This window comes from Sitophilus oryzae, unplaced genomic scaffold (assembly GCF_002938485.1).
Source record: "Sitophilus oryzae breed Bouriz unplaced genomic scaffold, Soryzae_2.0 scaffold_158_pilon_pilon, whole genome shotgun sequence".
Lineage (NCBI taxonomy): Eukaryota > Metazoa > Arthropoda > Insecta > Coleoptera > Curculionidae > Sitophilus > Sitophilus oryzae.
Window position 1 is genome coordinate 1,498,055 of NW_022146269.1, and position 14,038 is coordinate 1,512,092.

The 14,038-nt window shown below is 32.0% G+C and overlaps 2 protein-coding genes across 19 annotated transcripts in view; one reads left to right on the forward strand and one right to left on the reverse strand.

Moving 5' to 3' along the window:
* The window catches only part of LOC115879850 (rap guanine nucleotide exchange factor 2), a 329,414-nt gene that overhangs the window by 30,123 nt on the left and 285,253 nt on the right, over positions 1-14,038 (reverse strand). The gene's annotated exons all lie outside the window — the stretch shown is intronic.
* Positions 3,266-6,375, forward strand: LOC115879852 (zinc finger BED domain-containing protein 4-like). 5 transcript variants are annotated; one of them, XM_030896868.1, is made up of 4 exons: positions 3,266-4,041; positions 4,109-4,415; positions 4,471-4,669; positions 4,774-6,375. In XM_030896868.1, the coding sequence occupies exons 2-4, from the start codon at positions 4,386-4,388 to the stop codon at positions 6,351-6,353; spliced, it is 1,809 nt and encodes a 602-aa protein (XP_030752728.1). In that variant the 5' UTR covers positions 3,266-4,041; positions 4,109-4,385; the 3' UTR covers positions 6,354-6,375. The 5 variants fall into 5 exon arrangements, with proteins under 5 accessions (XP_030752728.1, XP_030752725.1, XP_030752727.1 ...); XM_030896865.1 differs by having other exon boundaries at positions 4,109-4,330; XM_030896867.1 differs by having other exon boundaries at positions 4,109-4,261.

Genomic DNA, 14,038 nt, shown 5'->3' on the forward strand with positions numbered 1-14,038 from the left:
TATTTTTGAAATGTTGTTTTTATAAAAGATAATAAATTATATATGTATAATAAATAAAACAAAAGTATGTGAAAAATGGTTTTAATTATTTTAAGTAGATAGGTAGTTTAAAAAATTCAAAAATTTAAAAATACAAAAATCAAAATTATCTACAGTATGTCCACGGATAGAGGTCCCAGAAGGTGAAAAGGACTAAAAATTGCAATGAAAAATGAAATTTTTAGTCCATTTTACCTCTTGAACATCTTTCCATGGAGATACTGTATATATTCAAAGCCAAATTAAAAACAATCCATTATCTATAAGGTAAACAAAAACTTAATATGGAAATATAAAGTTAATTTGCAGCAAAACAGTACCTCTATTGAGTACATGGTCGTACTGCCAAGGCAATTCACCAACCTCAGAGACGAAATAGTCTGCTACACTATTTCTCAGTTGGTAGAGGTATCGTACCGCATTATTGTTGGCTAGTCTACCAACTGATCTAAGTGGAGTGGTTTCCTCTCGCCAAATGCCATCGTTCTGATCTCCATTGTCAGTGTAACCTGCTGGATTATATTTTTGGCTTTTGATAAGCAATAGTTGTGTAAAACAACACATGCCTTGACTATGGTATCCACATTTGAGGGTCTGCAATTATGGTGGTTTTAAAAATTCGCCATCTAGCAAACCAAGATTCCGAAGGCGTTTTCAATAGTCCTACGAGCTCTGGAAAGTCTATAATTAAATATTCTTTCTCTCACAGAAAGATTGGTGCCTCCAAAGGGTCGAAATATATATTTTTTTGTAGGGGAAGGCTTCATCTGCTACTAAGACATAGGGCATTTTAAAAGTGGTATTTTCCAATTCCTCTGAGGAGGGATGTTTAAATGACCCTTTTCCAGAAGCTCCTTAAAAAAGCATATTGTGAAAAAATTCCACCATCACTTGCACTTCCAAGAGAACCCACATCCACCATGATAAATCTATAATTGGCATTGCAGATTGCCATCAATACCGTGCTGAAATGTTTTTATAATTAAAAAGGCAGAGCCTGAATTAGGTGGGGCTTGTATTGAAACATGCTTCCCATCCAGGGCTCCTAGGCAGTGAGGGAAATTCCAAACATCTTCAAAATCTTTGGCAATAGCTTTCCATTTTTCAATGCTGTGGGGTAGCTCCAAATAATCATTTTTCAAACTATCCCAAATTGCCTCGCAAGTTGTATAAATAATGTCCCGAACTGTAGTTTTTCCCATTTGGAATGACCATGCCAAACTTTGCATTGAGTCGCCGTGGGCCAGGTAGCGTAAAGTAATGCAAAGTCTTTGTTCGGCTCTCAATTCCCCTCTTAATTTTTCTTTTTAATCTTATCATGAATTAATGCCAGCAATGCATTAAAACTATTATCAGACATTCTGAGTCCACTTAAAAAATTCTTCGGGGTCCTTCTTTTAATGTTCTTAAAATAATTAAAAGAATTTTCTCGTGATAGATTTACAGGGCGAATGCTCCACCTCCTGGGTCTCCGTTCTTTCTGATTCTGGCTGAGCTTCAGTGCCAAACAACACAATAACAGGGCTAAAACTCCAACCGATATCTCATCATCGTGTACATCCATTTTTTTTAAAGCCAAGAAAAAAAATCTTTTAATTTTGCTAACTAAAATACTACCTAATTATTGGTATAATAATAATTTTTAAATTCTTCAATGACATTCATTGATTGAATAAATAAGGTTAGGTTGAAAATGTTAACTAAAACGTTTTATATCTATAACTAACAACAAATTACCGTCGTTATCGTTCAACGTCAACCGCAACGTCGAACCGCACCGTTTTCAATCTATAATTGGGGCTTAGTGACTAATATACTAGGGTGGTAGAAATTGGTCTGTTTTAACAGAGAAAACCTATTTCCTGACTAGATAGAGCAAAACCGGCATAGATATCATCGGCTCGATTTCTGAGATACATTTAATGGCGAAAAAAAAACTTTCTTAAGTCACTTTTTTAAGCACGATCCAGTGGCGTAGTCAGTTTTTTTCTATGCTTGCTCTTTTTGTCAGAAATAATAAAAAATATAATTTCTTAAATGGAAATCATAGTTAACTATGAACGTAAAAAATGATGGTGTTTAACCCTTTCCAACGATATAAAGTTATGTGTATTTATTTCTAAGAATGAGAGAAATATTAGATTTTTATCTTTGTAACGAAGCGGGCCTTGATTTTGTGTTGGCCTAGTTGCCTAATTAATTTTTATCACAATTTAATATGCTATATTATTATTTACCTGCATAATTAAAAACTTTTGAAAAGGCGAATCAACACTATATTAGTATTACCAATTACAATTAAAACGCTAGGGTTACAACTGAACTATTAAATGGAGAATTTAGAGAGAATTGGGTTGGAACAAGAGGCCCATATCTTGGCCTCTTAGGTCCTGTGATTTAACTCCTTTCGACTTTTTTATAGGGGAAATTAAAGACCTTATATACAGGGTGTCCCAGAAATGAGTGCAGATATTTTAAGAGGTGGTAGATCTGGTCAAAATAAACATATTTTCTCTTTACCATTTTTAAAATAAATTGAAAATAACTGAGTTATTTAACTTTGAAAATTTAAAAAATAATCGCAACATTTTGAGAACCGCCGGCAGATATTGCCAACTACATCCAATTACCCGGATCAAGCCCGGATTTCAGTTAATTGACGCACTGTGTTGCCATATGGACAAGAAAGTATATGTTTACAAGTAAGTCATAAAATCACAACACCTGAGGAGTTTGCAGAGATGCATTACATTTTTAAGATTGTGATATTATTACATAAAATAAATTAAAAGTTAAATGTTTAAAAGTTAAATTAAAAAAACTTACCCAACATTAAAAAAGATACTTATGACATACTTTTTCGATACACACTTAACTAAATACACTTCATTGTGCTGCTTTACTTGTACGTGCTATTATAAAAACTGCTAAAATAACAGTCCCCATTTTTAACTTAACACATTATTTTCGTATAGGCTTCATCACAATTTGAACCACTGATTTACAAAACACCTTGAAAAGCACACATTACACATTACTTTGAATATCTTTCTGAATGAATAAATGTTGAGAATTATTGTCTCTTACCGCCACTTTACAAACTACTTTCAATCTAAGAAAATACATGTTTCACTCAACAATTTTAAATACGTATTTTGCTTTTTCGCTATTTTTTCGATGTATTTCGACAATTCCGTCAACAGCCCAACCATCCGTCGGCCAAGACAGCCATAGGGATGTCGATCTCAGATCGATTAATCGAAAAATCGATTATTTACCGAGAAATAATCGATTTTTTGAATCGATTCGAGACGGTGGATCGATTCAATGAATCGATCTAAGAACTGCCCGAATCGGACCGATTCACGTTATAATGGTTTCATGTCATATCTCACGTCACAAAAGATGTAAACCGCTAACAGTATCGACACTTTCATAACATCTTTACGACATCCTTAATGCGAGTCAGGAGTGGCAACTTTCCAAAAGAAAAAACTACTTTTCTTCTACAATGTTTGTAGCATTTTAATTTTATAGCGGTTTCTGATCTAGGGACTTTAGTTTCCGTTGGTACGTGGTGCGCACTGAGTGTATTTCTATCTCTGTTAAGTGACGTTTGACGTTGAGTAATAAAGACAAAGAACAAAAATATATTCGATGCGCATTAGCCCCAATGGAAACCGCTATTAGTATTTCGACATGTGACAAGACTGACAACATAACTTTACTGACTTGACAAGTGCATGATTATTGCAATAATAAATTATTGTAATAAACGATTGCAAACAATGATTGCAAATTATTAGGTAAACTTTGATTAAAGGCTGTCTCCGCTCCTCCTTCAAGCTCCAGCTCCAGCCTCCTCCTACCTCGTAATCCTCGTGCAAGCAAGAATCGTAATTCTTGGTCCTCGTCCTCGTGTTATTTTTAGTTTTAAAATTGTGTTTGCTTGTGTTATATTCTGATAAAATCAAATACAGGATCAAATACACGATCCGAAAGGTAAGTGAAACATAAATTATTATATATATATACAGTATGTTTGTTAAAACATTCTTTTTTTTCTTAGCCTAAAATGTCAAGTAAAAGTGATACCTGGAAACATTTTGTAAAAAAAGGATCCAGTGGCATATGTAAGCATTGTCACATTGAAGTGAAGACATGCGGAAACACAACAAATTTACGTAACCATTTATTACGTAGACATCCAACTATCAAGACCGTAAGTCAACGTAAGCAAGTGGTGGCAAAGGCAAATAATCATATTGGTGGTGGTAACAAAGAAATAGAAGTGTGTATCTATATACTACTGTATATATCAATAACCTCTCCGTAGTCTTAGTGCAATGTGCATGCTTAGAAACTATTTTGAAAGTGTTAGTTTTCTGGTTCGACTAAAATAATGAAGTAAAAAGTGCTTATTATTTCCAGATAAATAATATTGATGCTCCTTCAACTTCAAAAGAGAAACCTGTCACATTATGTTATGAAAACGAATCAAGTTTGATTAGTTCAAAAGACTGTGATTCTGACTTGGAAAGTGTAGCATCATCATCAGTATCACAGGAAAAGTCAAACTTTAATCAGCTAACTATGGATTTATGTGTTAATAATATCAAATCATTCAAAGGTGAGATTTTTTGCAGTTAGGTATGACAAATTATTTTTTGTTATGAAGAATGACCTTTATTACTTTATTGTAAGCAAATTAAAAATAGTACATTTTTCTTTCAGTAAATGGAAATAAGAATGGACAAATAAATAATGCCATCATGTTCATGATCTGTAAGGATTCATTACCACTGAACACAGTTGAGAAAGAAGGGTTCCAGTACCTCATGAAAACAACAGTGCCTTTATATAAACTTCCTTCACGACGCACAGTTACTCAAATGATAGATGACAAGTATGATATTGTTTCACTGCAATTCAAGGAAAAGCTTGTAGATGTGGAGTCAATATGTTTAACTACGGACATCTGGACAGACCCACATAATACAAGGAGTTACATGGGTCTAACAGGCCATTTTATTGATGAAGGTGACCTGATGAGTATAAATTTTGGTGTGTCACATTTAACTGAACCTCACAATGCGGATTACTTGACTCAAATGATAACTACAATGGCGGAAAAATGGGGCATAACATCAGAAAAAGTTACAGCTGTCATAACGGACAATGGTGCCAACATAGTGAAGGCGGTAATAACAGCGTATGGGAAATCAAAACACATATGGTGTTTTGCACATACACTAAATTTAGTGGCTCAAAAACCTTTTGAAGAGAAAGATGGTGTAGAGAGTGCTAAAGCATTGCTACACATTATAAAGGATATAACTAGATACTTCAAACAAAACGTTAATGCTGCTGATGCCCTTCGTAAAGCTCAAAATAATACAGGACTACCACTCAAATTGATTCAGTCTGTTTGTACAAGATGGAACTCTATATATTACCAGATAGAACGGTTTGTGAAATTATCAGAGTTTATAGCTCCAATATTACTCAACCACCCGAAAGCTCCATCTATGTTGTCAGCAAGTCAATTAGATGCTATTAAAGATCTCATAAATATCTTGAAACCCATGGAAGCTGTCACAAAAGAAGTGTGTGCAGAAAAATTTGTAACGTCGAGCAAAATAATTCCAATAGTATCATGTCTTTTTGAAACATATAGTGCAATGAAGACAGAAACAGAAGTTGGCACTGCAACAAAAAAATTAATAATAGAGGGATTTAAAAAAAGGTTTGGCACAGTAGAACAAGTCAACATGCTGGCCATATCAACTATACTTGATCCAAGATTTAAGAAAATACATTTTTCTGATAAACTGGCATGCTCGAAAGCCATCGATAAAATCAATACTATGATTAGGATTTTCAAAAACCAGTTAGAAAAAGATGTAACTCATGAAAATTCAGCCCATATTCAACCCCAGATTACAGAAGCAGAGGAGCCTAATATTTGGGAATTCCATAATAAATTGGTGAAAAATCAGCGTCATTCAATTTCTCAAGAGATTCAAGGAGAAGGTTTGCAAGATGAATTCAAGCATTATTTGGCCCAGCCTGTAGTCGACCTCAACACTACCAATCCCATCTCATACTGGCACAATCACAAACATTCCTTTTATAGTTCAATAAGGCCAATTGCTAATAGGTATTTCTGTGTAGTTGGAACATCTGTTCCTTGTGAACGACTTTTTTCTGTTGCGGGAAATATTGCAAGTGATGAAAGGAGTCGCTTAGATCCTGAGCGGCTAGATAAATTAATTTTTTTAAAATCACTTGATTTCAATTATTGGGAAATGTAAATTAATAAATGCCAAGTAGATACTATAGTTTATTCAATATACTCCCTTATTATTGTTTTTGATTTTTGGAAAAAATGTAAACAGTAAACCAAATCAAACTACAAAGACTAACGATTCGATTAATCGAACATCGATATTTCGATGTTCGATTTAATCGAGAATCGATTCCAATGCTTTCGATTCAAATCGAATCGAAGATCGATTTTTTTTAGAAAGAATCGACATCCCTAGACAGCCACGCATCACTGGTTGGTAACTGCTCACTGCTTCTTTGTCGCGCCGGCGTGTCGAGCTTGCGTCATGCGAGGTTGCCGTAGTTTCAACAATTTCAAATTCAAGACACTTGAAGCAATCAAATTCTTATTAAATTTTAAAAATAAAACAGAAAAACATGAAAGGAAACAAACAAAACACAAAATGAATTGATAATTGATAAGGTCACAAAAAGAAATTTCTAAATTGTTTATCGTAATTCAGAATTCAATATATCGAAAACAGCCCGACGAATAATCAATTCATTTTCGTTTTGTTTGTTTCCTTCATGTTTCTCTGTTTTATTTTTAAAATTTAATACAAATTTGATTGCTTGAATCTCTTGAATTTGAAATTGTTGTAACTACGGCAACGTTGCTTTAACATCGTCGTCTGACGCAAGCCTGCCACGACGGCGCGGCTCAAAGGACCAGTTCACACGTGGCACTCTTGGCCGACGCGCGACGGTCGGGCTGTCAAAATACATCGAAAAATAGCGAAAAACAAAATACGTATTTAAAATTGTTGAGTGAAACATGTCTTAAATTGAAAGTAGTTCGTAAAGTGGCGATAAGAGACGGTATTCAAAGTAATGTGCGCTTTTCAAGGTGTTTTGTAAATCAGTGGTTCAAATAAAACAGAGAAGCATGAAAGAAAACAAATATTGAATTCTAAATTACGATAAACATTTTAGGAATTTCTTTTTTGTGACTTGGTTGTGAATAATATGATGAATCATTTTCGTAAACGTCATAAACGTAATGTTTTAGTTAATTTTCGGTGGTTTTTGTTAAGTTTTCATTGAAAGGGTAAGTACTAAAAATAATTAATGTGTTTTTTTTTTCTATAATAATTATTAATAATGAGCACTGATGAAAATTTAACATTCTTAATTTTTGAGTAGAAATTTTTCTATGAATTTATAAATGTAGAACTATGTAGAATGTGGATAACATAGGAGGTTACAACACTGCATGGTTTAGATACACCGTAGAGAAATCTCAGGTGAATAAACAAGTGGCACTAAAAAGTTTTTTCAAATTTCCCGGAAAATGTCAAGAAAAATTTTAAATTTTCAACATTTTTTTTTCGCAAAAAAAACCTCATAGGCGTGTTTCTGGGGTTGAACTATACTACCAGTTAAAATATCTGCACTTATTTCTGGGACACCCTGTATAAGGGAAGAACCATTGGGACAAGAGAAGAATTGCAGAAGGCTACTAGGCAAGCTTTTGGACTTATTAAACCAGTTCGCCTAATAAATCGTTGTAACTCTGTGCGCAAAAGAAGTCTATTGTGTATTCAACAAGGGGGTGCTCAATTTGAACATCTTTGGTTTTTTTAGAAAACTATATTCGCCACTCAAAAAATACGTTTCTTTAGTTTTGTTCTTTGTTTATTGTATCGATTTCAGTTGTAATTACTAAAACTAATAATTACTATTACTAATAATAATAGAATGTTAATAAATAAAATAAATAGAATGTTAATTTACCTTTTCAAAAGTCTTTAATTATGCAGATAAATAATAATATAGAATATTAAATTGTGATAAACAATAATTAAGCAAATAGGTCAACTCAAAAAAACCGGAATCAATATAAAGATAAAAATCTTCATATTTCTCTCATTCTTAGAAATAGATACCCATACCCAACTTTATATCGTTGGAAAGGGTTAAACGCCAGCATTTTTTTAAGTTCATAGCCAACTACGATTTCCATTTAAAAAATTATATCTTTTATTATTTCTGACAAAAAGAGCAAGCATAGAAAAAAACTGACACGCCACTGGATTGTGCTTAAAAGAGTGCCTTAAGAACGTTTTTACAGAATTTTATTATTCCGCGAAATAAAAAAGTTATGGGCAATTTTCAAAATGGTAAAAAAATCAAAAAGACCCCGTATCTCTGTTGACAGTGAAAATATCAACAAGCGGTTTACGCTATTAAACGTATCTCAGAAATCGAGTCCATGACAACATCTATGTCGGTTTTGCCCTATCTAGTCAGGAAATATGTTTTCTCTGTTAAAACAGACTAATTTCGACCACCCTGTACATACTCGTACGTGTAGTAAACCGATCATTTATGAAAAATTCACTTAAAATTAACTAATTACGTATTTTTCTTGCATTTTTGCTTTTATTTACTACTGGTCAAAGAATTTAGATAGTCAATTTGACTTACCTGCTTCAGTAGCGTATCGGATGTTCGTATTAATACATAAATAATTATTATAACTTATATATTTTTATTAGAATTATATATTTTTATAACTACCAACATTTATTCACAACGCAAAATAAAACAACAAATTATTGAGTCTACCCTACATCATTACAACATATTTTTACACGTTTTGAAGAAAATTAGAACGGCACTGATAAACCAGAATTTAAGTCGGCCATTTTAGGTCCCCGTCGCGTTCGATCTGTTTTTGATATCCTCCTTCCTTAATCTTTTTATTGAAAGGTTTACAGTATACAGGATCTAACTAAATAATTCGGAAAAAAATCAGGAATTGATTGGTAAAAATAGATGGTTTCATATCACATATTTCAATGCGGGTTTTCACAACAAAATTGTTTGGTTAAATGTATAGGGTGGTTCAAAATTACAGCATTATCTCCTTTTTTCTAAAAACGGCTCGCACCAGAAAATCAAAATTTATTGTCTGGATGGTACTATTCAAATTAAGTTTTAATCACACAATATTAGTCACAACATTCATACTACATATTAAATCACAATATTATCAATTCTATTCAAAAACAGATAATGGCACTAATCAAATCAATATTGATAATGAAATGATGACAGACCTCTGCTATATTTTTTGCTAATTTAATATGTTCCAATTCCAATGAGATTGTTAATATTGTTTTCTTTACTTGTTACATCCTGTATACTGTTCCCAATTTTAATTCAGCAAATTTAAATTTTGACATTGTCAAATTTTAAAACGCAATGAACTATTCTTTGATAAATACAAACAATTAAATTTTGTTTTCAGATTTGTAAACACATCCCACCCATATATATTACATGGAAAAATAATGAATATGTAAATTATTGTGACAATACAAAACAAAATATAAGTAGGTATATGTGTAGGTTAAAAGGTAAATACAAAATTGCTGTTGCTTAAAAAAGAGGTAGAGAAAAACAAGCAGGCATAATTATTACTTGAAGAAGATGGTACAAAAGGTTATACTCAGTTCTTTGAATTTATAACATATATGCTATAAATATAAAACTAAAAACGTCGTATATATTATAAAATCAAAGCAAACCACAACTTAACAGAGAAGTCAAATTAAAGAAAATAAACAGGACCACACCAAACTTACAGTATGGTTTAGTACCAGATAATTCTACAAGAAAAAATAAAAGTAGTAATAAGTATTTTCTGTAATATGTATGAAACAAATAAATATATCGTAGTGATTCTTCACTAATGGATGTGATCATGGGTTACACAACCCGTACAGAACCAGTTCAGGATTAATTAAAAATATATTTATTAAAGAGTATAGGTTCGGATATTTGCCAACATAAGTTTTATTAAAAACATACTAATTTTATAAGTCATTCAAAAAACATATAGTCAATACTAAGTTTGCATTTTTTAACTTCGTTATTCTTAAATCCACATTTTGATGTCGAAAGATGTTTACAATTTTTACAAGTTCAATTTACATATTGTAGATACCGTGCAATGAAAGAGTTTTCTGATCCAAATCTTAGCAGCACTGTATTTGTTTATTTTACGATATATCGTCCCATTGCTGCCAAAAGTCACTAACTTACTTTTTGTTACTTCCGAGAAAAACGCGTCTAAAGATGAATTGCATTGATAAAGATGTTATAGTTAGTAACTATTCGGTATCAAAATAAAACATAAATAGCCAGAAATCGTAGCTAATGACTTTTTCAATCGATTCTCCGCTTCAAAATATAGTTAGTGATTGAATTTTTTGTTGTTCGGAAAATGTTAGTTAGTGACTTTTGGCAGCAATAGGACGATATAGTAATCTAATGCTACTGAATAATTTAGCAACTTAAAATTTACAGATCTTATCACAGGATAGTGTGGATTGACTCCTTGTTTTTCTATTAGTACTATTACTATAAATTCTCAATTATATTGATATTATGAAGAACACTGAGTGATATACAGGGTGACCCAGGTTGAGCGTGCATTAGAAGTTTCTAGAGAACCACAATATCTAGTGTAGCGTTTTATTTTTCTTTTTATAAAATTCCAAATTTTAATATTGCTGGCGCCATCTCTTCGCTAGATGTTAAACTTCATTCAGTACAGGTAGCGGTTCCTTTCCATAAAAACAAATTTCATTCAGAATAGACGATAGAGTTCACTTAATTGCCTTTGGTCATATGACCTGTCAATTGGAAGACTTCCGTTTTGCGAAAAAGAGGGAAGGAGGCTTTTTCCGAGAGATTGAGATCAGAAAAAGACGCGTGGCTCAGCGTCCGACGAATCTCAGAGAAAAAGGGCTTTCTGAAACACTTTTCCTAACAGTAAAGGCACGGGTATCCAAAGGTGGAGATTTGAAATCCTGTAGAATATACTGTTCAGAGCCTAGTTCGTGTTTTTTTTTGGCCTTTTCCTGGAATAAGATCACATTATTCCCGTTTTTTATTTATTTTGATAATGTTTGATTGTGCATTACTGGTTTGGATCAGCATATAGTTTGGCTATATTTTGGAATGTGTACAGCTGATTTTCAGACCAGTAACTGGCGTATAAGAAATTGACGTATAAGTAATTGGCATATGAGTAACCACTTTTGAGACAGTATTTATGACTCTACATTTATTCTACTGATATCGAAGACTCCTGCTACTATCGAAGAGTCTACATCCACTTCCGTTAGTCTGGAGACTGCCTGCCTATCTGTTCACTACGTCATAAATTAAAAAAAAAATACAGATAAGTTCTAAGTTCAACACACAAGGTATTCCCTAAATTTTTTTTACTTTGAGATAATATTTTGAATATCTCTGTAAATTGTTGTCATTTATTCCATATATTATAGTCAAAATTTACCTTTTAGTTAACATTATAAGTCATGCTTTGTCCTTAACGGTACGTTTTACTTCAGTATGATCTTTTATGTGAGAATCGCTAACACGTATTCATTTTAAAGGTTTTTGTACACGACATGTTTCGAAACATCATCGTATTGGTACTTACATAAATTTCACCTGTTTATATATTACGTAGTATAGTATACTGGAGAGAACTTTAACTAAATTTGAGTTTACTTAAAGTAACTAACGATTTCATTGGGATAATCGAAACTGGGTTTAAACTGATTGATAATTGTGTTCGTTTTTAAATAAATGTTCAATGTAGGATAGTTTATCTGACTTTTATTCTTGATGAACATAATAGACCCTTATTGCTGTTGATTATTTTATTTTAGCTATTTCATGATCAAATTTTCTTACTGGTTTCTTATTTTACCTTTTCATACCCAAAGTAAGTGGCGCCCTTTTTACTGTCTTTGACCATTACTATTTGAATACTTAACATCAATTTTAGAATCTTTGCAGCCTATACATTATTACTTTTATTTTATTATTTAACAACATTATTAAGTCACCACAGGTCACAAGTCTTACCTACGAACCCAGCTCTCCTCTAACCCTGAGCAACGGATACCTTTTTCTTTCTGTTTGAGTGATGACAGAAAAAGTCGTCACACAAATAGAAGAATAAAGAATATGACGCCCTGTCACGTGGGGCTTTACTTGGTTTAATTGGCTCGACTTAGTTTAATTGGCTCAATTTAATTTAATTTGCTTCACTTATTTGGTAGACTTTGTAAAATAATTTTTGTTAGGCTCAGATAAATTTTCTATAAGGCAAAGACTATAGTTTTGAAATTTTATTTTCATTTTTTCTGTAATTAAATTCTAATAATTTCAGTTCAACAGCAATTTTTTTTGTTTTATAAATTCTTGAGGGTGTTTGTTTATCTATTTAAAACCCAGATAAATAACTTAATACGTATTTCTGACTACATTTTTTATTGACGTTTCGATTTTGATTTAAATATACAGGTATGGTTATATTTTGAATATACAGAGTGGACATAATTTCAGTATACAGGGTAGCACTGTTAGTATTTCATAAAATTTTGGAATTTGTTTCGAATACTTGAATCTTTTTTGGTTTTGACATTGAACATATTTTCTTTCTGATAGTTTGCGCCGAATCATAACAGCTTTTTGTTAAAATTAGTAAGTTTTTTTCTGAATCATTTAGTCTTTAGTATTTCATATAGCTGAATTACAATGGAGAAAGAATCTTTTAAAGTTAATCATTTACGACAAGTAGAATTAGATTACGAACTTCTTATTAGGGGTATTAAAACATCTAAAAATGTTGACAGTAAACGTAAAATTTTGTCAGGTCTTTTAAGTAGAGAAGTAAATAACCCTTTTTGTTTAGTTAATATGGAAGATTATCCTGTTTCTTTTGATCAAGAAATTTCAGAAATTAAAGCAACTTTAGATTCAATTTCCTTGTCAATTTCTGAATTTGAGGGTGGAGTAAATGATTCAATGTTCAAAGTTATAAGATCTCGTCTTGCGCATTTGGCTGGTAGAATCAAGAGAGTAATTTTAGATGAAAATCGTGCTGATGCAGAGACTATTCAAACTGATGTTTATACTAGTTGTTATCAACTTGAAGCTGACTTATTTTCAAAAATTTCTGACACAAATGAAATTTTAAATGTTAGTTCTGTCCCTTCAGGACCAGTTATTAATGTACCGCCTCCTATTGTTACTTATGTTGCTAAACCTTGTCCAGTGTCAGACTGGCCTATTAAATTTAATGGTAATCCTCAAGATTTATTTTCATTTTTAGAAACTGTTACTGAGCTTTCTGAATCACGTAAAGTTAGTGAACAAGATTTATTTTCTTCTGCAGTAGAACTTTTTACTGGTAATGCTTTTATTTGGTATTGAAGTATTAAACAACATGTCGCAGATTGGAAATCTCTTGTAGAAAGATTAAAGAAAGACTTTTTACCACCAGATAATGATGATAATATTAGGTCACAAATTAAATCTTATAAACAGCGAAAAAATGAAATTATTTTAATTTTTATAGCAACTTTAGAGAATTTTTAGTAGATTAAGTAAATGCCCTAGTGAGGTTACTAAAATAAAAATCATTAGACAAAATTTACTTCCTGAATACATTACTCAGTTAGCTTTAGTTGATGTTTTATCTGTGTCTGAACTGTCTAATTTGTGTAGAAAATTAGAAAATGCTAAACATCAGAATGAAAACATTCTAGAAATTTAAATGTTTCTGAATTAAATACCACTCCTGATTATAGCTCGTTTGATTCTCGTCGCGTACAGTTTAGTAAAAATCTAAGAATGTAAATGC

What these genes read in the sequence shown, in the direction of transcription:
- LOC115879852 (XM_030896866.1), top strand. Translation starts at nt 4,115, where the DNA reads ATGTCAAGTAAAAGTGATACCTGGAAACATTTTGTAAAAAAAGGATCC. An exon ending in GTGGTAACAAAGAAATAGAA is followed by an intron (nt 4,331 to 4,470) that starts GTGTGTATCTAT and finishes TATTATTTCCAG; the next exon opens with ATAAATAATATTGATGCTCC. An exon ending in TAATATCAAATCATTCAAAG is followed by an intron (nt 4,670 to 4,773) that starts GTGAGATTTTTT and finishes TTTTTCTTTCAG; the next exon opens with TAAATGGAAATAAGAATGGA.